The 26,165-nt window shown below is 43.4% G+C and overlaps 1 protein-coding gene and 1 long non-coding RNA gene across 10 annotated transcripts in view; one reads left to right on the plus strand and one right to left on the minus strand.

Moving 5' to 3' along the window:
* The window catches only part of LOC138172181 (uncharacterized), a 4,915-nt gene extending 2,657 nt beyond the window's left edge, over window positions 1–2,258 (plus strand). The window contains exons 2-3 of the long non-coding RNA XR_011171066.1: window positions 161–269; window positions 2,106–2,258. This is a non-coding gene — a long non-coding RNA (uncharacterized lncRNA). The remainder of the gene's footprint in view (window positions 1–160; window positions 270–2,105) is intronic.
* Window positions 1–26,165, minus strand: part of ANK3 (ankyrin 3) — a 741,327-nt gene that overhangs the window by 64,025 nt on the left and 651,137 nt on the right. For 6 of the 9 annotated variants that reach the window (XM_069101834.1, XM_069101837.1, XM_069101836.1 and 3 more), the window contains 4 exons: window positions 16,438–16,544; window positions 12,933–12,965; window positions 10,229–10,453; window positions 6,925–7,079 (listed from right to left, as the gene is read on the minus strand). In XM_069101834.1, coding sequence (XP_068957935.1) covers window positions 6,925–7,079; window positions 10,229–10,453; window positions 12,933–12,965; window positions 16,438–16,544 — 520 coding nt within the window. The remainder of the gene's footprint in view (window positions 1–6,924; window positions 7,080–10,228; window positions 10,454–12,932; window positions 12,966–16,437; window positions 16,545–26,165) is intronic. The other 3 variants (XM_069101841.1, XM_069101842.1, XM_069101839.1) reach the window with 1 other exon arrangement.

The following is a 26,165-nucleotide window of genomic DNA, read 5'->3' on the forward strand; positions in this document are numbered from 1 at the left end:
AGAGAGAGAGAGAGAGAGAGAGAGAGAGAGAGAGAGAGAGGGCTGAACTCCATGACCCCTGAGCTCCCTCCGAATAGATGATGTCCTTAAATGCTGCTAGGATTGACTGTTTCTTTTCAGATTAGAATGTTTCAACGCTGTTTTGCTTCTTTTCCACTAGGTGGCATCACAGAGCTACAGATGTAACCTCCAATTGAAATGCCCATGACTGTTCTGTTCCCTCATTGTTGACCGAGTCAAGGACAAGCTCTAACCGAATGAGCCTCATGGTGAGAAGCAAAAACAAACAAACAAAAACAAGGCCAGGGAACACCTTCATTTGCTCCAACATGGTGCCCAGGCTCAAAATATGAAACACAATTTGGTTGCACCCCAAGGGATGTTGAGGTAGCAGTGATTTCTTGACCTTTCCAGAATGCAAATGACGACATATTTCAGAGCAAAATATGGATTGCCCTACAGACCAAAAAAATCAATAAATCAAATAAACCTCCAGCATTTGTTAAGTGTTGTCTCTGAGCTGGGTCAGGCCTGGGATACAGATAAAAGAATGAAACAAATTCTTACTCTCTAGGAGCTTACCAAGCAGAGAGATAACCCCAATTAATCAATCAGCAATTATTGCTTAAAGTATTGTGCTAAATGCTGATCAGTGGAGGAAGGAAGGTCTGAACAAGTTACGGCATGATTGGGATGGAGTGCTATTGTGCTGTGGGGAATGATGAGGGGGGTGGTTCCAGAAAAACATGGCAAGACCTATATGAACCGATGCAAAGAGAAGTGAGAACTGGCAGATCGCTGTGTGCAGTAAGAGTAATGTCTTGATGGTCAACTGTGAAAGACTTGGCTAATCTCAATACCCAGACAATCCAAGACAATTTTAAAGGACTCATGATATTAAAAAAGATGTTACTTATCTCCAGAGAGAAGAATTAATGAACTCTGAGTGCAACTTCTTTTGCTTTTCTTTGTGACATGGTTAATACAGAAATATTGTGCATGATTTCATATGTACAATTGGTATATGTTTGCCTTTCAGTGGGTAGGGGAGGGTTGGGAGGGAGAGAGAACCTGGAACTCAAAATTTAAAAAGAAAAGAATGCTAAAAAGAAATAAACAATAAATTTGAAGGAAAAAAGGTTCATCTTCAGCACAAGCGGTTCAGATTTCAGAGACATGATTTCTAACATCCATGGTTTAGGGTCTTGCAGTCTCACCTTCCTTTTTCCATCAAATATACATAGAGCCAATCACGTTGGAGAGGATGATGCTGTAGTCATTTTTGGGCAGTCGCCATACTGCTTTTCCTCTCAGCCTTGAGGGAGCGAGGCCAGGGCTGCTGCCCTCCTGTCACATGATACCTCAGCTAGGATGGCAAGGTTCTTGGAGTAAGTGCCAGCTGGGCTCTATGTCGCTCCGTGGCCTCCCACTCCAACCACCCCATGCCAGCCCCACTGTGGGCGTCATTAGCACAGTCCTTAGTGTCTCTTGCCTGGGCTTGTTGTGGAAACTCCCTGAATGTCACTTTGTTTTGGAGACTGGGCTGTGTGCTTAAGGCATGGAAATAATAGACACTCCTGCTCAGCTTTTAAGAAGCCTGGCCCCCAAAAGGCACCTTTGCAGCCTCGCTGGAGGCTGGCTCTCCTGTCTAAGCTCTGGGATCCAGCCATGGCACCATCTGATCTTCACATCTATGGTCCTCCCTCCTTAGCTCTGCCTCTCACTGACTGCCCCCAGCTGCCCATGACCTATTTAAAAAAAAATCTAGCTACCTTTTATTTAAGTGCCTTTTATTCTCTTTTTCCTTATTCTGTGTTGTATTTGTTGTCTCCCTGCCCTTTTCTGGGGGAAGCTGCTTTGTTCTTTGTTTTTGCACGACCAGGATCAAGTATACAGTAGGTGCAAGTACACAGTAGGTGCTTAATGAATTCTTGTCACTTTCCCAAAGTCACATACCTAACTAGCAAGCATGGGGCCACGAATTAGGCAACATATCCAGGAAGGTTGCTCCCTCCCCCCCCTGCTTCAGCACTTGTGGGTCTACAAAGGCTTTTCCTTTCAACTCTGTGAGACATGTAAAGCAGGTTCTAATTTCCATTTTACAGATGCACAAAGTGAGAACCAAAGAAGCCAGAATCATCCAGGTAGCAGCAAGCACTCTTGTCAAGGCATTTGAATTATATAGACTGTCCACAAAGGGATGAAATCCTACTTTCCTGAAAATCCTACAGATGATGTAACTTTGGAGGTCCCTTTTCAACTAAATCTCTGTGGCCAAGATGGGAAATACCTGAATGCTTGGTTAGTGACTGACGATTAAATGGAATCTATTCCTTGAAAAAGATTATTCTTTCATTCGACAAGCATTTATTAAACACCTACAATGTGCCAAGTGCTGTGCTGAACTTCAGAGAAACAAAGAGGCAGAAGGCCGTCCCTGCCCTCAAGAAGCTTCCAATCTTCTGAACCAAAATATTCAGCCACGGGCTGATGGTGGACTAAAGTGTGCTTTAAACTTCTGCATTTGTTGAAGTTCCCAAGGAAACCTTAGTTGTCTATTCCCATTTGCAAATGAGCTTAAGCCCATAAAGTACTTTGAAGACTTTAAAGCCTAGAAACCAGTCGGTCATTATGTCAACTCCTAAAGTCTTTCCATATTTCCCATTTTGATCCAGCACTGCCCCTTCTAACGGGTCTTCCATCTGCTCGGAATATATCTTGCCTAACGCCATTGGTGTCCAATTTGTCCCCTTCATTGGTCAGGCTGCAGTCAGCTGGCCAATGAGTATTTACTGAGCGCCTACCATGAGCCTGGCGCTGTGGATTTTAATCACTGGGAATACAGAGAAAGACAAAAGCATGCCCTGCCCTCATGAAGCTCACGTTCCAACCATGAGACAAGATGCAAACAATTACGCTCTCAAGAGACTTGTATGATCCACGTGGAAGGTAATCTCAAAAGGGAAGGTGCTCTCCGGGGCTGAGTGCTGGGGAAGGGCTCCCCACAGGAGGGAGCTGATACCTGCGGACCCCTTGGGGTGTTTTCTGGGTTTTTTTTTTTTGTTTGTTTCTCTTGCCTAGAGCTTACAGCACACAATAGGCACTTGATAAATAGTTCTGAATTGAACTGAATCTGTGAAATCAGGCAGATGGGCGTTTGCTAAGGGCTCTTCTGGTCCCGACATTCTATGACTAGGTACTAGGGTGGAAATCACCAAACATCATTCCCATCTTGTTTCTGTATCCTCCTCTGAATTGGAGCAGCCCCACTGCAAGGCACTTTATTAACTTCACAGGGCCAGAGAAATGGGAGCTGGGTTGAGATTCAGTAGAACAGCAGATAAAGAGAGGGCCTGGTAGCCAGGAAAACCTGGGTTCAAGTCCTGCCCCTGGGGCATCCTGCTTTTGTGACCCTAGACAAGTCACTGAACCTCTCAGGGCTCCCCACAGCTCTCTAAGACTCTCTCTGCTAATGTGCCTTGGAAGAGGGAGAGTCTTCATCTGGAAGCTGCCTGTACCAATAAAGACACAAGTCTCTGTCTTTTCTTAGTGGACAGCACAATATTAAGTAGGAGCTTTATGGAATCAAACTCTTTCTCAGTTATGTGTTGGACCAGATAGCCTTAAGGTCTTTCCCCTTAGAAGGAAAGGATGGAAGGAAAAGAGGAAGGAGGGAAGGAAGGAAGGAAGATAGGAAGGAGGAAGGGAGAAAAAGAGAGAGAGAGGAAGGTGGGGAGGGAGGAAAGGAGGAAAGGAGGAAGGAAGGAAGGAAAGAAGGAAGGAAGAAAGGAAAGAAGAAAGGAAGGAAGAAAGGAGGATAGGAGGGAGGGAGGAAGAAAGGAAGAAATAAAGAGAAAGAGAGACAAAGAGAGAAGGTAAAAAAAGAGAGATGGAGGTTATTATTCTTAGAGCTACAAACCAGAAACAAAACTCCATGAGTTCTCATTTCTCTCTTTTTCAAAGGTATTAAAATGACTGAAAGGAGTGAAGGAAGTGAAAAACCAAGAGAAAAGGGGAGTAAAGGGGATGGTGGCCAGGGCAGTGGATGCTTCTCTCCCCTTTCCCCTGCCCCTCCAGCTCAGAGGCGACCCACCACCACACTTGGATCTGACTTCCATCATCATATCTTCACTGTTGCCATGAGACCCACCTGTCCTTTGGCACCTGGAACATGGAAGTATTTGTGTTCCCTTTTAATCTTCTAAGATGGAACCAGGGTTCAGTCTCTTCTTTAAAAATGTAAGCATGATAAAGTCTCTACTATTTCAAGATAACCAAGGTAGAGTGCAGGCCAGAGGGCCTTATCATTGTTTCTGTGTTCAATCTGGCAGGAACACCAGGTTGAGGGCATCTATGGCGCAATTTACCCTGGGAGAGAGATGAGTCCACTACCTTCGCATGACACATTTGTGCCTGAAAGAAGTTTCTGGAATGTGGTACAAACATAAGTTAGCCTGATGGCACCGATTACCACCTCTACATAGGAACTATTTTAAAGTTTATTTTTTAACTTCTTATTTGGACGCAGTGTGGTTAGAACATTAGAAAAGCTAGAGTTTTGTTTTGTTTCAAAGTAAAGCTATAGAAACACCGGGGCAGAAAAGATCTTAGAAAGTGTATGCTATTTAAGATGGATATGCTATTGGGAGGGTGGGGGAGAGAGACAATAAAATCTGGAAGTTGATGGGTTATTATTTTCCCTTTAAATTTATTTTCTTTCTAATGATACATATCTCTCAGAATGTCAAAGTGGGAAGGGAACACAGTGACCATTGATTCCAAGTGACCTGAACTAAGATTCCCGTTGGACATACTCAACACACCATCATCTAGCCTGGGTTTCAACAATTCCAAGGAAGGGACACCCATCCCCTTCCCCATTGGGACAGCTCTCTTGGCAAGGAAGTTGAAAGCAGTCTAAGGCATCACTCCCTCCCTAGGGATCTGCCCTCTAGGGCCAAAGAGAGCAAATCAAATCCTTCTTTCACATGGCAGCCATTCAGTTACTCAAATGTAGCAATCACATCCCTTCCAAGTCTTCTTGTCTGTAGGTTTAAACATCCCCAGTTTCTTCAACCAACCCTCTGACCTGACTGAATTACTTGCATTAGATAAATCATCTATGCACCTTCTAAAATCTCTGTTATGCTAATTTACTACTGAAAATGCAGTACTTTTTTTTTTTTAGCAAGATGGGATAAATCAGAGAGCAAACCTGACTTTTTTCCATAGTGATTCAGATTTGTGATCTGACCCAGACTTTGTCCAATTTGTCCTCATTCTTAGGAGGACCCCAGTGGAAGCAGTCCTCTTTTTAGCACCCCTTTTATCAAAACCATTTAGCTCACAAGTTTTTAGGAGGAATGCTGCCCCAGTTGTCAAGATTGTATAAGGCAACCAAAGGAGACATCCTTCATCCCCGCTACCCAATGGACATTTCTAAAGCCCTAGGCTGACCAACTGACTTTGGCGTAAAGCACCTAGCTTTTCAACCATTCACCACGTGGTTCCAATCTGCCTTCCCGGGCTCACTGCACATCACTCTTTTATGGATTCAGTGCCTCCTAAAACTGGCCTCCAGACCTCTGTACAGGGTCTGGAATACACACCCTCTTCCCCTGTGCCGCCCTTGCCTCAATGCTCAGCTCAAACCCCACCTGCTTCAGGAATGTCATCTCTCCCTCCTCCCAAGTCAGTTTGTATGTGTTTTCTATTGATTTCCTATGAACATCAGTTTCCTCCTGCAGAATGTAAGCTCCTTGAAGGCAAGGACTATGTAGTTTGTCTTTCTATCCCCAGAGCCTGGTACACTGATGGTGCTTAATAAATGCTTAACGAAGGGAGCAGGGATTGGTCCCTGTGATTTCATTGGTATAGGGAACCCTAAAGTATGCAAACTCTTATTACCAGAGCAGGTAACACCTTCTCTACAGCTCATCATCTTAAAGACTTGTCTGAGGACACACGCCCAGAGCCCAACGCTGGGATGGGTTAGAGGTTGGTCTTTCTGGCTCCAAGGCTGGCACTCTAATCCCTCTGAAAGGAAACAGAAAAGCTACACTCCAAGACATGTCTCAGAGGGCCAAAAGAGAAGAGATGGAAGATCCCAGATATCAGGAGCTGTCCCAAAGATCCCAAGTGACCAACATGGACCTCAGAGCAGATCAGAGTCTAGAAAAGTGACAAGAACCCTACTGGAGAAAAGGGGGGTTACAGTCGTGGTAGTTAGGGATGGGGTAGATTCGTGTAATTAGACAGAATTTGAAAGCCTGTTCCTAAAAATGTCCCACATAGGTGGTTCAACTCTTCCTCATATTTCCCCTTTTTCCCCAATCAGAGAAACCCTTTTGGTCCTGGGTAAGAGACACAGGTTTGTCTAAAGGAAAACAGCTCACATTCGGCAGAAAGAACCACCAACGTATTCATGTATTGGAATAACACTAATAATGATAGCATCTGTAGAAAAAGCACTTTGTGAATGTTTCCCCATTTGACTCTCAGAACCATCCTGTGCAGTGTTATTATCACCTTTTATGAGGAAGGAAATGAACACTGAGAGGTGAAGAAACAAGCCCAGGGTCACACAGCTAAGAGTGTGAAGGAGTATTCAAACTGGGGTCTTCCTGGCTCCCAATCAAGATGCTTTAATGCTATTAGATAGTGAGCCCCTTGAGGGCAGGGACTGTGCTTTGGTCTTTCTTTGTATCCTGAGCACTTGGCACAGTTTCTGGCACATAGTAGGAGCTTCATAAATGACTGTTGACTTGATTACAACTGTCAACTCAAGAGTCTTTTGGGTAACTGAGTTTTGGAGTAAGAGGGAAACACAGCAGAATTCAAATGCATCTTCCCTTACTCATGTACACAATTATGGTGTCTTCCTGACTACAAGTTCTCACAAACACAGAGATCCATCATATTTACCTTCATCCATGCCATTAAGTAACTCAGTTAAATCTTCATTTTTGCTGTCAAACTGATGTTCTTTCCATGTTTCACCATTTTCACTCCGGAGAACAATGAGTTCTCTTTCCTTCCCTCTCATTGATCCAAAGTGAGGAATTTCCACTATGACTGGGCTGAGGGAGGGGAAGAAAGAATTTATATTATTTGGATATCAAACTATATTTACAGTGAATTTTTCTCTCTCCTTAGAAAAAAGAATCTCTCATTACTCTAACCTTTTGAAAATTAAAAGTGCCACTGTGGTCAAGAATGATCTCAAAGCTGCCCAAGCCACAGACTCATTTGCTAAGAAAAAAGCGCGTCCAAAGCTGGATAACATGCCATCCTGGATAAATGTATTTTGGAACGTGAAAAGAGAAAGCTGTGGGAACAAGCCACAGCAGAGGAAGGAGACTGGCCCATTTTTCATCCATGATATTTTTCGGAGTGTCAAGCCCTTCAAAGAACACAGTCATTGAAGAGGATTTATTTAAAAATATTCCTGATGCTAATATGCTAATATTTGTGATCATGTTTCTCAAAAAAAAAATAGTGCCGACCCAACATCCATTCATGCCATCAGCCCTTATGAATTTTGTGACTGGTGCCAGGCAGCAGGATGTTGTTTTGATTTTACTATGATACGGGAGGAGGCAGCTTCATTCTCCAGTTCTCACACGTACACACATACTGCAGTGTGACGTCACTTCTCTCCAAAAACTTATTGGGTTATTGAGAAGGTCCGCCATAGTGGTTTGGTGATCAAGTCCGTGCACGTCTGACTGTGACCAGGAGAGTGGTTAATGACTGCTCATTCCAGGTGCCAGTCCAGCAACATAAAAGAAAGCATTTAATCAAATTTTAAAATTAGGACAAGCACCAAAAAGGGCCGGGTGAAAATAAATGAATTGTAATCGTAGACAACTCATGTAGCTGGATTATGCAGCTTTAAGACCATTTAAACAGACAGTATCATTATTTGCCTACAGAGGTTGTACATAGTTTCACCTCTTTTCAAAACTGATCTGTAGAATACAACAGTATAAAAGACAGGGCTACAGTGGTAAGGATATAAAACAGGGCAGCAAAAACTTGATAGAAATCCAGTTACAACAAAGGACCAGCAAGAATAGGATTTTGCCCTGGAAGGGACTTTAAAAACCATGTAATCCAGCCTCTCATTTTACAAGGTGGAGAAAGATGTCTTGAGTGGAGGTGACCTGCCCAAAGTCACCAGGGTAGTAAACAGTAGCGCTGATATTTGAATTTGGGTCCTCTGGCACCAACTATGGCGCCTTCTTCCTGCAGTTGTACCTGCTCTCCCTTGCTAATGTTAGGATTACTGATTTAGGGCTAAAAAAGACCTTAGAGGCCATGAAAGATTCTCTCCTTTTATAGGTGAGGAAACTCAGGCTGGAGAGCTGAAATAACATGCCCAGGGGCACACAGCAGGTCTGAGAAAGGACTTAAACTCAGGTCTTCTAGACTCTAAGCCCAGCGCTCTCAAACTTAATAACTTTCATCTACTATCAAAGCAGGCCCATGGAGAAATATTTGAGTCAATTCTAGTTTGGTTTTTTTTTTTAGCCAGAAATTCCCCCCAGTTTTGAAAAGACTAACCCCAGTCTTTTTATGAGTGTAGATTTGAAAATAAGATAATTTCTACTTATAGGGCCAGGAAGTATTTGATTGATAATTGCACAAGAATGTGCAAAATAGTGTCCAAAATTCCACAGGCTCTTGAGGGATTTTCCATAGCTTTCCCACAGGCCTCAGCTGGACACAATCTCAACATCTTAGAAAGTGAGATACAATCTTTGCAGGTTAATATGTCAGATACTGTCTTTAAAAATTCAGGAGCCCCACAGTTTCCTGTATGAAAATTAACAAGACCTAGAGAGAAGGTATTGAACCAGGGTCTTTGACCAACAGTAAAGCCAAGCGTGGTGTTTCTGAACAGATTTTTTTTCATGCAAACTGCCAAAGCAAGAAAATTTTTTTTTTCTGCTTAAAAAGAACCCTTCCCTGCCCCCTTTAAACTCTGCAGTGATTACATAACTGCATTTTTAAAATCATGTTTTGGACTGGCCTAACTGACAACTATTTAGTTTTACAATCTGTTTCTCAACTTGCATTAAAAATCACTTCTTATCATTTCCTTATTTTGGCCACCCCAGAAGAGATATATGATGCCCACTGCTGAGTCTATTTTTTTTTTAAACACAACAAACAATAATTTTTTTTTGGATCATTTGTGTTAAATGTTGATTCAAAGCCTGCAAATACCTTCTCCATCATAGGGCTGAAATTAAAGACTCGTCACTGTGTGTTGAAATGTAGACAATGCAGTTGAAACAGTTCAGATTCAAAACCAAAAATTATAAAAGCACAGAAAGGATGAGAGCGGATGCTTGCGGTGGATTCCACATGCCCGGGAAAGCAGAGGAGGGAGCGTCGAGCTAGAAGGCAAGTCAAGCCACTATGGTTTTGTCTTTCAGTGACACACATCGACTGAAAGCTTTGGAAAAATCAAAACCAAAACCAAAAAAATCAAAATCAAAATCATGGGTGTGACGAAAATCGAAATTAAGGAAAAAAAAATCGTAGACATTCTTGTATCTTGTCTATAAATCGCCTACCCAATAAATTTTGTTCCTTGAGGCCCAAGCTGCAGGATTCGGCTAACCAAGCTCTCACCCTCGTTTACAGGGGGAGGATTGGAGGGAAGGTGCAGTTTACTGAATACATCCATGCAGCAGGAAGAGAAACGAGAAGGGGAAATTGTGAACAGCCTGCTAGTCCCGAGAACCTGCCTGGCTGGCACCAGGGTGCCACTTCTGAGGATGGAGATTTAGCATGACCACATCAGAGCGGGCTGCTTCCCCCAGTTTTTAGTCTCCTAAAAATGCAACCTGGGTATTTCCACTCTGCCCAGCTGCCTAGTCAGGGCTGGGATGGCAGTAACTCAAGCTTTTTGTCTTCCCCTCCTATGGAGTTCTTCAACTCTTTTTGGTGTCTTTGAACAAGTCCTGGGCAGAGGAGGGATGCACTCGGAGGTTAGTAAAAAGCTCTGGCAAAAAGCATTACAGAAGCAATAGGCTAGCTTGCTTTCTCACGGTTACATAATTGGTTTTTTTTGGCCTATAGCATTACAGGGCACGGCGCTCTCAGTTAAGATGCTCAGACTAAGTCGTTCTAGTTGTTAACTACTTGAGTTCGCAAGGGTAAAGAAAATCAAAGATGGGGTGTGAGAGGCAGAAAGGAGACTGATGAAATGACTCACCCTAAGAATTGTGCCCCCGCAGGCCCCATTTCTACCAGTCTACTGGCTAATCCCTCTCCTTCCACCATGGGGGGTGGGTTGGCCAGCTTATGTCTCTTTACCAGTCGGCAAGTGATGCGAGTGGGTGCCGTGCACTTGCGTGGTGGAATAATGATTCTCATCCCATGATGGCGGCTTCCTCTCATGGAGCCCCCTCGGGCATCCACCATGAAACTCACCAGAAACCTGCAGGGAAGGATCAGAGGTCAAGGAAGTCAGGAGGGAAGATGAACATCATCTTCCTTTACCACATCAAATGTAAAAGTAAAAAAGTAAGAATGAAGAACAGGAAATATGCTCTCTCCTTAAAGACTCACTCATCAACTCACTCTTTTTTTAAAGGGGTAGAGGGCTGCTCTCACATGTAATCTATGCATGCTAATGCTCAAACAACATATAGGTTACTACTATTATTAATAATAATAACAAGGTAGAGTTTGTTAATAATAGCAAATTATTAAATAAGCAATAGCATTATTCAAGCATTTTTTTTCTCTGAAGGTATTCAAACCTAAGAGTGTAAACTTGGTTTGAGAAAGGTTTCCAAATGATCCCAATGTGACCATATGGAACCCTTAGAAACTGCAGCAGCAACTTTAAAATTTGGAACATTTCTCCAAATCTTATAATTCCTTCTTATCCAACCTCACAGCAACTACATGAGGTTAAATAAATGTTGTTTTTTTTCTTGCAAACACAGTCTCCTAAGGAGTGAGTTAAACAATGCCACCAGAAGGTCCAATGCAAAGACAGGGGGTGTTAACGGGACTTTGGAGTTTGACTCTGGTTCTTGTGTACTCCCTCCCCTGGTTAGTGCTGGAGGACAACGTACTCTCTTCTACAATGTCAAAGCCTCTACAAAGCAATGAATGATCCCAACATGCACAGGGTCCAGGACAAGGAGAACAGAAACACTGCTTTGCGTTCTAATCAGCATGTGGAATTGATGGGGTTGGCGGAAGCACATTAGAAGGTATGGATCTGGTGTTAATGGCTGCCAATTAGAGAATTATTCAAATAGCTAAAATATTTTCAGGACGGAATCCATTCCAGTTTTTTTTTTTCCATTTAAAAAATATTTCAAATTTATACTAGAGTCTCTTAAAAATACCTTTTGATTTCTTTGGATCGATTCTCATTTCTGTCAACTTCCTCTCCTTTGAAGAAAAAAGACTCTCTGCTAGGGAGTGGACATGAAAATATAGATGTGTCCTTACAAATGCATGAAAGGGGAGAGGGTAATATTTTTTTATAAATAGCTAAAAGGTGTAAGGTTTAGAACAAAAAGCACTAGCCCTGAGCTCTCAGAGGGTTTGGGCTCAAATTCTACCTTGGCTTCTTACTAGCTGTGAGGCCTTTGGTAAGTCACTTATAAGTTCCTGGGCCTCAGTTATCTCATCTGTAAAGTGAGGCACTGGATTTGCTATGATCCCAAAGATTCCTCTCTGAATCTCAGTTTCCCCATCTCTAAAATGAGAGGCTAGATTAGATGGTCCCTGAGGGTTCCTTCCTGCTCTAAAGCTTGGCTTTCTCTTAACTGTTTTGTACATCAGAATTTAAAAAGGAATCCAGAATCCTTTACTCAAACTCATAGTATTTACTGGTAAAATCAGGTTGTGACTGAGAAAGAGTAGGAAGCAGGCATGAGTTAGTTAGCAAACAGCTTTGGATTAAAAAAAAAACAACCTGTTCCTGCAAGGACTCTTGTCTCACTGCTTCCTACTCCAACAGGCTAGGTTTCCACTGACGGGTTCATGTTTGCCTTTGCGAGGCCCGAGCCTCCTGACTCAGGAGACGTCTCAGATCTCCAGATTGGCTCAGAGAGCGTGTTTATGGAATGCTTTAACACCATGGGGGAGGTCAGCGCTGTTCTTACAACTCAAGAAAAGCCACCTGCCTCAAGGAGCTTTCGTCCACAAGATCCATGTAAAGGCAGAAGTGTCTACATTAACACAGTATTTACTGTTATAATTATGTAAATTATTATATTGCTAGAATTTTATTTATGGTATTCCTGTACCTATTTATAAATTAGAGATTTATAACAATATAGAAAATAATGATTTATCTTAATGTATCATATATTAATATGTATTAAATCCCCAGCCAAATAGAGCACCTGACCCAAGAGATGAGTAAAAATAATTCATAAGATGACTTCGAAGCTAAACTGGGGTAGTCTCTGTGCTCTTTCCAAGCACCCTGTGCATTGTTGGAGCTCACCAAATGCCATCTATTATACTGAGGTTTCCAGTTTCATCGTTGACTGACATCTGCCCCCTTATGTCCTCGGTCTGGACATGGGAATTTTGGTTTGGCAACATTTTGAAACAAGAGTGATTCATCCTCACTACCCTCATTCCTTACAAATTATTTTGTTCCCAAGAAAATCTTGTGCACAGGAACTGAAGGGTTAATTAGTATGTGTTGTTTCGTAGCATTGGAGACCACACAAATGTCAAGCACAGCACGAGTTTGGGAAAAAAAAAAACAACAAAAACCTAAAGTTTTGCTAACAAGTGAATGGGTCTAGTTTTAAAGACAGCACATGGACAAATGCTGGTATACTACGGACATCTACACATCAAAGTGAAGGGGAAAGAGGGCACATCGATTCAAAAGAAAATCACGGAGGATGATTTCACATAAAGGACACAGTTATCACCTTGAATCATACTGGGGAAGTGGAGAGGAACAGCTGCAAAATAATTTAGAAAGCAAATGGGAAAAATTAATATAAGATAATTAGAAGCAAGCAACAGAAAATGTCAATGAGCAAAGGAAAAAAGTAACCACCAGAAAAATAAAACACCGAGGTCTCTGTGGGCCAAGTTCAAACACGTTGGTTAAGGGCCAATGTAAAAATGACTTTCATTGGATTTCAGAACATCTTTCCCAAATATCCCAAGGTTCAGGAGCTTCCTCTTACACTCCCAGCATTTAGATGTGAGGCCAGACACTCTTTCCTGCTGGATCCTAGGCAGATCTACTGCCTTCAAAAGGAACCATAAAGAAACTGGAGAGCAGAGCTGAGGCTGGTTCAGCATGAAATACACAGCGTAATGTGGCACTTTGTCCCATGTTTGTGGCTTTGCTCTCAGCTCTATCCACAGGGATGGTGAGTCCTCAAGTTCCCACATTACTAAATTCCTCTCCTTCCTTTTAGATGTGGAAATAGCAAGAGTGAGTTTTGAAAGCTCATCTGTGCCTTGGCTTGGAGTTCTGAAGGCACTTCCCCAGAGGTGCAGTCTCCCATGGGAGACTAATAATAGCTGCCATGTATAGGGCAGGCACTTCAAAGTTTCCAGAGTGACTTAGACACACGAGTCAGACAAGTACTGTGGGGACTATCATTACCTCCTTTTTACAGAAGAGTTTAAAGCGACTTCCCTGTGTCCATATATAAATCACCAATGTCAGAGGCAGAATTCAAACTCGAGTCTTCACGAGTCCAAGGGCAATTGCTTCCTATTCGTGTTGTCATTGATTCGTTTTCATTCTCTTTGTGACCCCATCTGGGATTTTCTCAGCAAAGAGGCTGGAGTGGTTGCCGTTTCCTTCTCCAGCTCATTTTTCAGATGATGAAACTGAGACACACAGGGTGAAGTGACCTGTCCAGGGTCCTGAGTTTGAACTCATGAAGATGCGTCTTCTTGACTCCAAGACTGGCACTCTGTCCACCATACTGTCTACCTGCTGGCCCTATTCATGATGCCAGGCTATTTCTATGACTGGTACCACATCTCCTTTTCACCATGGGCCATGTTTCTATGGGAAAAGGCATTGAGAGTTCCAGTATGGGAGAGCCAGGAATCCATCTGGCCCCCAGGCAGTGAGAATAGGGCATCTCCCAGCTCCAAATTGTTGACTATGGCTTCCTGGCAGAGTATATGATAGTGGTAGTAGGGGAAAGGGGGAATTAAGGGAAACATGGTGATAGACAGGAAGAAGTTGTAGAGTCAGGAGAGACTTCAGAGGCCATTTGCTCCAATTCTCTCAGTTGACAGAGAAGGAATCAGAGAGCCAGACACATTAAGTTAAGTGACTTGTCGGAGGTACTAAGGTACTCACAGGTACTAAGCATCAGGACTGGCATTTGAACCAAGGTCCCCTATGGCTCTTTCGAGTGGGCCTCTTGACCTAGAGCAGTGAGGGAGGGATGGCATCTAGGGAGCTTATGATTTCAAAAAACTGGGCAGAAATTAGGGGTTTGGAGAAGCAAAGTAAGGAATGGGAGGGTAGGAAGTACCTTGGATGGAGCAAGAAGGGAAAAAAAAGGCTGAGGGTGAGGACTGGTCGTTGTGACGAACAGTGTGAGTTGGGATCCTGTCTCATACCACCCTGGACAAGTACCCTCTCTCTGCCTGCCTTAGTTTCCTCATCTGTAAAATGACCTCGAGAGGGATCTGGCAAATTCCTCCAGTATCTCTGCTGAGAAAACCCCAAATGGGGTTATGGACAGTCAAACATGACTGAACAGCAACAACAAAAGTTTTCACATGGATAGGAAAGACCATGCTCTGATTTCTCTAGATGGCAACGAGGTCACGACTGCCCACCCTGAAGCCCTCATTCACAGCTTTCTTATGCAGTCTTCCCATGTTTCATTCTGTACTGCAGTTATGAGTAGGATCTGTGTGTGTGTGTCTTATACATTGGTAGACTGGAAGGTTCTTAAGGACAGGTACCATGTCTTGGCTAAATTCTGCATCTCCCCAAGCACTGGTCACAGGGTTCTACCCTGAAATGATGGATGATGGTTAAATGGAATTGAAGCCTTTCAAGGCTCCCCTGTTGGATCCATCTTTGGCCCATTGACAGACCCACGTTTTCATTGGTGTGAATGTTCCCTCCACTGAGCCTGATCAGAGGATCATTGAGACGGGGTCAAAATGGTCAGTTCATTTAAAAAATGAGAAAACGGAAATGAAGGGAGTGTGACTTGCCCAAGGTCACCTGGTTACCAAGCATCAGAAGTAGGATTAGAACCTAGGCTCTCTGGCAATGAGAATTAGGAAGGGAAGTGAATTAGCCAAGGGTACATGGCTAATAAGCAGCAAGGCCAAGATTCAAACCACAGGTGCCCTTTCCACTGCCCAAGGTCTCCTCTCTAGTCTTCTCATCCCTAGATTTATCTAACTTCTCAACCAATCAATCAAATGTTTATTAAATACCTACTATGTGCTTCAGACTGTTTTTATTCTAGCACAATGTATATGCACATTTCTGCTTTTTTGAAGTTTTATTTAACTATTTTTAAAATAATGGCTTGGGATAAGTAGCTTGGTGTAATGGACAGAATGCTGGCAGGGTTTGAGAGAAGACCAGAGCTTGAATTTTACCTCTGACATTTACCACCTGTGTAATTGTGGGCAAATTACTTAACTTCTTTGAGATGAGGGAAATTCTTCAAGACTTGTCTACTAATTTATCAGTGGAATGTGACTGCAAATCCCTGACACACTGATATTATTGGCTCACATATATGCATTGGAATCAAGCAGCAAGTTTAGGCATTTAGCAGACAAGTAAGGAATCCTTGCTGAGTTGAACACAGGAATGGCTTTTGGTTCACGATTGAATATTAATTTTATAAAGGATGGAATAAAATTAATTTTCAGTTAAATCTTAGGCCCCTGTTTTTTTGAAAAGGGATGGAATAATAAAAACACCAACGTTTACTAGCTATTTAAGCAACATCTCATGCCATTGAAATTGCCCTTTTTGTCATTAAAAGCAAATCACCAAACAGAACGACAAAGCACATTAATACATTCCTCAGAATTTCACTCTTTTTCTAGATAGACTCTCATTACATTTTCTAGTTGGATTCAGAAAATCCAACTTCAGAACAGTACATTTGAAGTGTCCCAAGGAGGAAGGGTGCTGATGCTTGCTCCCGTCATACCAACCACTCATATTGGTAGATTCCTCCTTCCAAAATATTAAAATGGGGATCTAGTTGCAACATTCTGCCCATTTAATTAATAGTATTCTTGCAAGGCTCTCAAATGCACTGCAAACTTCTTCAACAGTTTTGGTAAGCATTGTAAACACACCTATCTCTTGCCCAAATAGCACGTCAAGTCAGATTTACAACAAGTAGGGAACGAAAGCTTTTTTTCCCCCCTTTATTTTACAAGTTAGAAAAAAACACTTAGATGACTTACCCAGAGTGGATGGGGCTCGAGACAAGGTTAACATTGTCGAGGGTGTCTGCAGCCCAGCTATAATGCCTAAGAGAATCGGAATCGAATTCCCTTGTAAATGTCAGGTGCTGAAAAACAAAAGTGGGAGAATCCCCATTAAATGCCCCATCTTTTCAGACACAACCTGCTTCTCATTAGACCACAGTTTTCCAGCTCTCAACATAAACCTGGTTTCCTTTCCCCTCCCCCCTTTTTCTTTTTGGGGGTAGGATAGAGCTATCGGGGTTAAGTGACTTGCCCAAGGTCACACGGCTAGTTTCTTTTGAGTGTATGTGTCAAGTGTCTGAGGCTGGATCCGAACCCAGGTCGTCCTGACTCCAGGGCCAGCTCTCTACTCACTGTTCCCTTCCCCTTTAACCGAGAGGCCAGCTATAAAGTGGAAGGTCACTAAAGGTGACGGGTGGAATTTATATATTGACAGACAGCAAACATTTCTATGTTATGTTTTATTCTCTGGGTAATGAGGTTATTCCACCTCTAGAGACTGTATATTTACTCAAGGGTGTCCATGTTGCCGCCCCCAAAAGAAGACGCCATCTTCCATAAGAAGACTTTCTCCATCACCCCTCTTGATTCCTTCTGTCGATTTATCCTGCACATCTCTTGTGTGTACAATTGTCTCGCCCATTACTGTGAGCTCCATGACAGCAGACACTGACTTCTGCCTCTCTTAGTAACCCCAGCCCTTAGCACGGTGCCTGGCACATAGGACTCACTTCATAACTGTTTGTTACTTTGACGAGGACAGAGACTTTCTTCTTGTCTTTGTATTTCCTGTGCCCAGAATAATGCCAGGCATACAACAGGAGTTTAATAAGTGCTTGGTTGGCTGACTGATGTTTCTTCTACCCATGAAGAGGGGAAAAAGCTAATATTTCTCAACCCCAATTTTATGACACTTCAGAGTGTCTCCAGTTGTGTCTAGCTCTCTAAGCAAGAGTGACTTTCATTTCACAATTAAATCTAGAGTACTTTCCTAGGGAGATAGAGATCCAATAAGAATAGGCTGAAAAATCCCTTATCTGGACCAATCATCCTCAGGCGAGGAGCAGGCTTTGCTTCTCCTATTCACCTGTGAGCTGGGAGTTTCTTCTAAGACCCACAGCTCCTGGGAAGGAATAGTGATTGAGTGCAGGAGATTGAAAAAATAGAATTAATTCTTTCCAGGATGATGAGCACAGCCCCAACTTCATCACAATCTCTAGGTGCACCAATTCAGCAAGATGAATAAGCCCCTTTAGAAATAAGTACTAAGTCACTTCAGAAATGTCCTAGATTTGATCTGGGGGCAACAGATGGACATTACCTCCAGCACATGCCCATTATCTGATCTGAGCAGTGGAAGACCCGAGGGGAGAGTGGAGAAGAGGCCTCTCTCTGGAATGTGACATTGGGTGGATTTTAATTGCTCCTTCTCTGAGGCCTAAAGCCTTTGTCTTTGGGCCCCAAAGTAATTTTTACAACAAGGGATACATTTGAAAGAAAGCAAGTCAATAAATAATATTGTCTCCCCTTAGTAATTATAGTAAAGTATTCACCTTAAAAACTTAAGAGTCATGCATGGCAAGCATTCATTATTGCACCAACCTATTATATCACACAAAAAAGGGTGTCAGGGCTGTCATACTATTTTTATTAAAGAGTCAATGTGACAGTGTTGAGGCCTCAGAGGCTGTTTTGTACTTCCCGACTCTCTTACTTCTTTCATTTATAATAAAAGTTGTTTAGAACATCACTTTCCACTGCCGTGTAAGGCCCAACCAGTGGTCTTTTTTGGGCCTCTGGGGCTGTTTCATTAGATTTGCACAACCTCTTCCCTGTGAGGTTATTTTATTTATTTTTTTGCTTTTTGGAGGGGGGAGGGCAGGGCAATTGGGGCTAAGTGACTTGCCCAAGGTCACACGGCTAGTAGAGGATGGATTTGAACTCAGGTCCGCTTGACTCCAGGGCCAGTGCTCCACTGCGCCACCTAACCTTCCCACTGTGAGGTTATTTTAAAGAGGATAATTTAAACATATTGGTAAGTCTTGGTAAATTTAAATTGCTCTGAGTCAACTGAAGCCAAGACCGTTATCCCATTATCATTCTTTCCTCACGCACATACATTGTACAGGATTTGGCATATGTTGTTCCTTTACATCTCACTCTTTGACTTCATGGACCATACTGTCCATGGAGTTTTCTTGGCAAAGATCCTAGATCTATCTGCCATTTCCTTCTCTAGTCTATTTTACAGATGAAGAAACTGAGGCAAACTGGGTTAAGTGACTTGCCCAGGGTCACATAGCTAGTTAAGTATCTGAGGTCAGATTTGAAATCAGAGATTGGAGTCTTTCTGACTCCAGACCTGGATCTCTCTCCACTGTGCTGCCTCTATGGGCATATAGTAAGTGTTTAAGAAATGCTTACTAAAGAACTGACGTGCATGTGTGTTCACTATGAACCTTTCTATGGTTTCCAGCAGAGCTACAGGCTGACGTCTGAGTGCCATTATCAAAACAACTCATCAGAGAATATCAGTGTTGCTGGGCTTGTGTTTATATCCAAAGCCCGAAACTTGAGATCTTTACAGAGGATTCAGATGGGGCTGAGAGACGTCGGACCGGTATTAGCCACCTGAACAGCTCATAACCAGCATTCCTTCCAATCTGGAACTGGAAGAACCAGATTTTTAGGACAGCGCTTGGTTTGAGGTCAGCCTGCTGACATGGAGGCTGGTTTCAAGTCTCGTCTCATCTATAGACTGCCTATGTGACCTTCAGCAAATCTTTTATAGGATCATAGATTGAGTTGGAAGTGACTTTACAACCATCAAGTCTAGTCAACTAATCTAAAAAATGAGGAAAATAAAAGGTATTTGAGCCTCAGGACCTCCCCATATCAATGAACGAAGAGGATCAGTCCAAAGACCCCAGAGTCAGATGGTTCATTCTCAGAAGCTAATAAGATTTTCTCATTTAGGAGGGGGCACTGCTTTGCTGCTACCCCGCAAGGACCACAGGGCCCTTCCTTCTCATTTGCAGCAGAAACCTTCCCTCTGCACTATCTGTTCCATTAGAATGGGAGCTCCTTGAGAGAGAGAAGGCCTTGCTGCAGCCACGGTGCTCAGTATACAGTTAGGGCTAAATAAATGCTTCATTCATTCACACCAACTATGGTCAATGCATTCGATGGGACAAATGCTGATTCTGATCTGCTGGCACTGGTTTCACAACATGATGTGGCATCATGGTCACCTAATACCAATTCCTGGCAGCACTATCCACGTAAAATCAAGCAATTCATTCGTGTACGCACTCACTCATCCCCAAACAAATCGCTTATTCTATAACTCTGTTTCTTAGTCACTGGACAAAAACAGATATTGTTAGCTGACCTCTGAACGTCAGCTTCCTCATCTCTAAAGTGAGGGGCTGGGTGGCCTTGAACAAGATGATGGCAAAGAGCCTTTCAATGTAAATAGTTTATACTCTTCAGTTTTCAAAGAGATTTTACCGTTTTCCCTGTTATTCAGCACAATCTGGCAATTTGCTAACTAGTTGACAAGGAAAATAATTATAGAAACATTGATATATTTATTGAGAAATTCATACTCATTGGTATAACAAAGAGAAGGCCTATCAGCTACCCTGCCATAGTGTTTATTTCTTGACTGGACCGTGATTTCTTTCCTGTGCAGAAATGCTGGAGAAAAACTCTACCAACTTATATTAAATCACTTGGTCAGCAATGTCTAATCTTCCATTGAGTTGGGCACAGAACTGAGCAGTTCTGTGGCTTGCTTGCTCAGAGTCATCATCTGCTCATGGCAGGGTTCAAACCCAGATCTTGGTCATGCACTCCACCACACATAATATGGTAATAATGATTGCCACGTAGGAGACCTTTAAAGCTTTAGATCCATTTTAAATCTTTATAACAGTCCTGATTAGTCCGTGTTAAAGGTAGTATTATCTCCTCTTTACGAATGGCTCAGAAAGATTAAATAACCTGCCTCAGTGACGCAACAGCGTCCAAGGTGGGCGCCAAGCCAGGTCTTTCCTAATCGCAGCACTCTTGCTGATTGCATATGCTGCTGCCTCTCCTTACGGATCTCCTCAGACATCACAAGTTCCCTCAGACCCTGAGAAGGCAGGATTACCTTAAGCACCACTCATATTCACCGAGCTCTCTTGGAGTTCAGAATTAAGGGGAATGCATATTCCTTTCTCCATCTGGGACCGCTAGTCAGAGCCCAATCAGTTTCTTTCCAGATCTAAATCCATCATCCTATTAAAATAAAAACGTCCACCACTGAGAATCCAAAGCCTGACTACTGGTGGCGTTGCTCCCTGATTCCAAGGAGATTAATACTTTCCAAAAATAGCTCCTTACCAGACCCTTGCACAAGATGAAAGCAGATAGCAAGCACACCCATTGACCTAATATTCAGTTAACATCCAGGGTTGGGCCTCAGAACACAAGGCCAGGTCTAGAACCAAAACGTTCAGATGAAGGGGGCAGGGGGAAAGACTTCGAATGCCAGTAAGCTTGTTTGTCAAGCTACAGATGCACAATTATTGCCGGAAGTCCTGGGTTCACCTCAAACTCACCTTGTCCAAACAAGATCATTTCTTCCTAACCTCATCCCTCCCCTCCCCCTCCAAACTTCCTGATTTCTGACAAGGGCACCACTATCCTGCCTGTGTCTCAGATTTTATGACCTTCAGCTCCTCACTGTCCTCATTCTATTTACCCACCGTTGTTCAGTCACGTCCAACTCTTTGTGACTCCATTTGGGGGTTTCTTGGTAGAAGAAATGGTTCATCATTTTTAACAGATTTTTAACATTTAACATTTTAACATTTGACAGATGAGGAAACTGAGGCAAACAGGGTGAAATGACTTGCCCAGGTCACAAGCTAGTAAGTGTCTGAGGCCATATTTGAACTCATATCTTCCTGACATCAGACCCCCTCTATCTACTGTGCCACCTAGCTTTTTCATTCTATATATCCAACCCATTGCTAAATCTTGCTGTTTCTACTTTCCCAGCATCTGTTGTATCAGTCTCCTTCTCTGTACTTACACAGTGACTGCCCCAGTTCAAGCACCCATTTGCTCTTGTCTAGGTTATCAAAATAGCCTCCATGTTGACCTCTCTACCTCCAGCCTCTATCTCCCCTTCCCAGCCCATTACGAACATGGTTTCATTTCTTTAAATGCAGATCTCACAATGTCTCCCCCTTACTAATTTCCAGGGGCACCCCTCTAGAATCAGACAGGAAATCCTCTGGTCTTCAAACTCCTCCACAATCTTATCCCAAGCTACCTTTCTAACCAGAATATACACTCCTCTCCCCTTCCAGCCAAACTGGGCTCCTCTCTGTTCCTCCCACCTCTGCGTCTTTGCACTGGATGATCTCCACATCTAGACTACACTCCCTCCTCACATCAACTTCAGAGGAAAGCCCATTTTTCCTTTAAGAATCATCTTCCACATGAAGCCTCCCCATCCCCACTCACCCTCCCTAGCTCCCTGCTCTCCTATGTGACTTCCTCTCCATATACTTGGATGTGCACACACTTCCTCCTCTTCCCTCTACCTCCCCCACAGAATTTAAGCTCATTCTTTGTGCTTGAGTCTCTAGTTTTCAGCATTAGCATTTAATAAATGTTTCCTGATTGGCTGCCATTCGTTGTCACTTTCAATTGGCTGGAAACCTTCGGTGGGTGAATTAAACCTTTGGAAATTCCGCCAGTTGGACTCTACCTCTGTTGGCCATGGACAGAATCGCCTAGCAGGGGTGGGGAACCTGTGGCCCTAAAAAGCTGCACTTGAGGACCTAGAGGGCCACAAGTGGCCTCAAGGCCGCAGATTCCCACCCCTGTGCCTAGTGAGTCTGTTCTAGGGAACAGTAACACTTCCCAGGTGAACAGTAATTGGATGATGTATAAAATCCTTCCTTTACTTGAGCAAGAGCCCTTGAAAGATGAAACCGCAGGGATAATGTCCCTGTGTGCTAGAAGGCTGACTGATGCCAGGACAGAATTACTGATGGGCAGCAGCTGGGGAAGGGAAAAAACATTTAATGGACATTCTCAGCATTTATACTGGGCAATACGTCTTCTTCATGTCTGTGCTCTTTTCTCTGTGTTAAAAATGTTTTAACTCATTGTTTTCTTCGAGATGAGAGCACCAACTTTCTTTGAGATGAGAGCACCGACTGGAAACATTTCCAGTCTTGCAATATCTTTTGGCTTTCCAAATCAAACTAATTTCAAGGGAAATTACCCAGAAAGTCTGAATGATAACTTGGGTGAGCTAAGGCCCGGGGGGGAAGCTGTGGGAGGCTGGGCCTGGAATGATACAGAGGGTACCAGGATCCAGGCAGAAATGAAGCACTGTGACATGTGGAAATTCGTTTTTCTTAATTATGCATGTTTGTTACAAGGAGTTTTTTCCCCCTTTTTTTCTTCCCAATTGTGAAGGGAGAGAAAATAAGACTTTTGTTCAGTGAAAAAGTGGTATTAAATTTAAAAACAGCAATGTTCTCTATCTTAAATATCTCCCTGGGCTTTTTTTTTTAAATCTATGACTGCTATCCAGCCTCAGGGAGCTGCTGAACGTGTCACCCGCATGGAACTGGTCTGACATTCTGTAAACACAGAGACACAGAATGTCCCAGCTTTCAGTTGAGTTTATGTTCCTGCAGCAGCCCAGGCTACTTATTGCTAGCAAGCCTTTCATCTCAAACTGGCCACTTTCTGCTACTACACACACTGCTGGCCCATCTGCACTCCCCCTCCCCAATCAATTACCACGTTCTTGAATGATGCAAAGCCTTTACACATTCTTAAACCGATAGCCAGAGCCAAAGGTCACATGGTGAGCCAATCTCAGGAAGATAAAAGTCCCAGGGAGCCACGGGTGTGATGTGTGACAGAAGCCAGAGTGGGTCTCAGATTCTGCCCTTGGACAATCAGGCAGGAGGCGCAGATCCCCACGGAGGTGCTCCTTTCAGCTCGACACCCCAGGATTCTACACCCTGGGTGTCTTAATGGCTGACGTTTAGTTTAGATAGTGCTTTGAGGTTTGCAAAGGCCTTTGTGTAGAGTATCTCACAATCCTAACAACAGCCTGGTGACGTTGGAACTATTATTATCCCCATTTTACAGAAGAGAAAACTGAGGCTGATTGAGTGATTTTTCTAGGGTCAAATGGACAGTGTCAGTGGCAGGATTCAAAAATCAGCTCCCTTACTCCCTTCCCCCCACATCCGACTACTTTGCAAGCATAGTTATTACAGCTCCCTATGTCTTTCATCCAACACCTTTGTCTCTGCTGGCCCTGGTCCAGTCCTTCATCACAACTAAATAAAGATGTTGGGCTAGATGGTCGTTAAAGTCTGTTTTATCTGTTCTTGAGCTTTGTTTGTGTTACTGCTATGCATTAGGGGGCCATCTCCAGTCATGCTGATCCATATCTGGCCACTGGACCCAGGTGGCTCTGGAGATGAAAGTGAGGCTGATGGCTTGGCACAGCCCTGCCTCACTTAAATCCAATTCACTTGCATGTCACGGCATCACAAAGCACAAATAACAACAATAACAAACAGCTAGCATTAGCACAGACGCTTGGAAGCTGTGTTCAGGACGGCAAAGAACATGCCTTCTCCTCCAAAGGAGTGAGTGAGATGAACGGAAACCCCTCAGCTTCCAAACATGACAAGGTATCATTAGAGTCCAAATGACTCCAGGGTGAAAGTCCTCAAATGCCTCAGTGTTGAGCTAATTTCAGTCACTTTATATCTCAGGAACTCAGCTTCATCTATTAAAAAATAATCATGAGGCAGGCGGCCCAGCCCATTTCTAAGGTCCCTTTCCAGCCCTCAGTCTTTGATCCTATGACATCCTTGTTTTTAATTTTTTTTTATTTTTATTTTTTGACATTCTTGTTAACAGTGAATGCTGGGTATGTTCCTGACTCTTGGTTAGCCTCCCTGGAGGCAGTAAGACACAGTAGGAAGGACACTGGTGCTTGAGTCAGAAGTCATAGGTTCAAATCCTACCTTTGACTTTTACTATTCATTCGAACTTGGACAAGTGACTTAAACTCCCTGGGCCTCAGTTTCCCTATCTGTAAAATGAGGAGTCGAACCAGATGGCCTGAGTGTTCTTTTAGCTACGATTCTGTGACACCCAGAGACACTAGAATACTGGAAGGAACCTTGAACTTGGACGTCTAAGTGACCACCTGGATTCCAGGCCTCTCTCACACACCAAGAGTGGCTACATGACCTTAGGGAAACGACTCCCCTTCTCCTGACTGGCCCCCCGGGCCTGCTGTGAGAATCAAAGAGAAAAGATTGATAAAGAGCTTTATAAAGGCCAGCTATTGTTACATTAGCCATTTTGTAAAAATGAAGCGCCTCACAATTCTTTGCAGATGGGAGTCACGACCTTCGGTTCCCGTTTCACCCACACAGAGAAAATCACACATCAAAGTATTCTAGCAAAAACACAGCTAGCTAATGACGGGTCTCAGAGAGGCTTGGCAGACACCACAGTTAAAGGGGACCAGGACTAACCTGGAAGTCACAGTCTTGGGGCCAATGTGTCCATCTATTGCCAACAGGAATATTCTGCCAGTTCCACAGGGGGTAACGACAGAGAGCTGACAGAGAACAAGTCACACCAGGTCCATACTCTACACTCAAGACACCCCCCCTCCCCCGTTATTTAAAGCCTCTCAGCTCTACCCACTTGCTGAAGGTCTTCCACTGATCCTCGGAAGGGGAGCTTACTCAGCTAACTCTCGCTTTTCTTGTCCCATAGAACTGTGCTCAGGTTCATGGGTAATTACAGGTGGGTGCAGATTTAATTTGCATTTGATGATGGGCAGGGAAACCTTCCTTCCAAGGACTCAGATGTCTAAGCATGGGTTTCTAACCTTGATACAAACTTTTTTTTTTTGCTGACCTTCACATCTGGTGTCCCATGTCCCACAGCTGTCCCTTTGCACAGGATACTCTCTATGCCAAGAACGCATTCCTGCCCTACCTCTACTTCCTGGAATCCTTCTCTTCCTACAAAGCCCAGCTCCAACTGCAACTCTGACATGGGGCCCTTCCCAATTTCCTCGGCTGTTGGCACCTCCCTATCCCTGGATACACACACACACACACACACACACACACACACGCTACCTGAAGGCAGGGGCTTTGTATTTCTTAGCAGTCAGCCCAGAGGAGGCACTTGGACAATGCTTGCTGATAGATTCTTGAAAAATACAGGCTAAGTCAATCCCTCCCTAGCTAGGACAAAAGTAAGCAGCACTGGGTAAGCCTGAGCACTATGTTCTGTGCTGAAGAATGCTTCTTACATCTGTCTCATCTCTCTCTGGCACAGATTCTTGAGGGCAAACACCGTCTCTCCTCTTTGCTTAATTCCTTCTAGTAACTCCGGCAGCCGTACCTCGCACTTCTAGTAAATATTACACCAGTTAGGTAATGGGAACATGGTGAACTAAGACCCATACACTAATTACAGAAGCCACATCAGACTTTTCCCTTTAACAGTTACGCCCTGAAAGAGGAGAGAACAAGTCCTTGACAGGAATGTGGGGATGGCTTGGTTTTGGCAAGGGATGGGTGTACCTGGGTGAAAAAATTCTTCTCTAGGGATCTTAATAATGTGAGTCTTCATTT

The sequence above is a fragment of the Petaurus breviceps genome, unplaced genomic scaffold (assembly GCF_028583685.1).
Source record: "Petaurus breviceps papuanus isolate PSGF00001 unplaced genomic scaffold, PetGlider_PUasm1.0 490, whole genome shotgun sequence".
Lineage (NCBI taxonomy): Eukaryota > Metazoa > Chordata > Mammalia > Diprotodontia > Petauridae > Petaurus > Petaurus breviceps.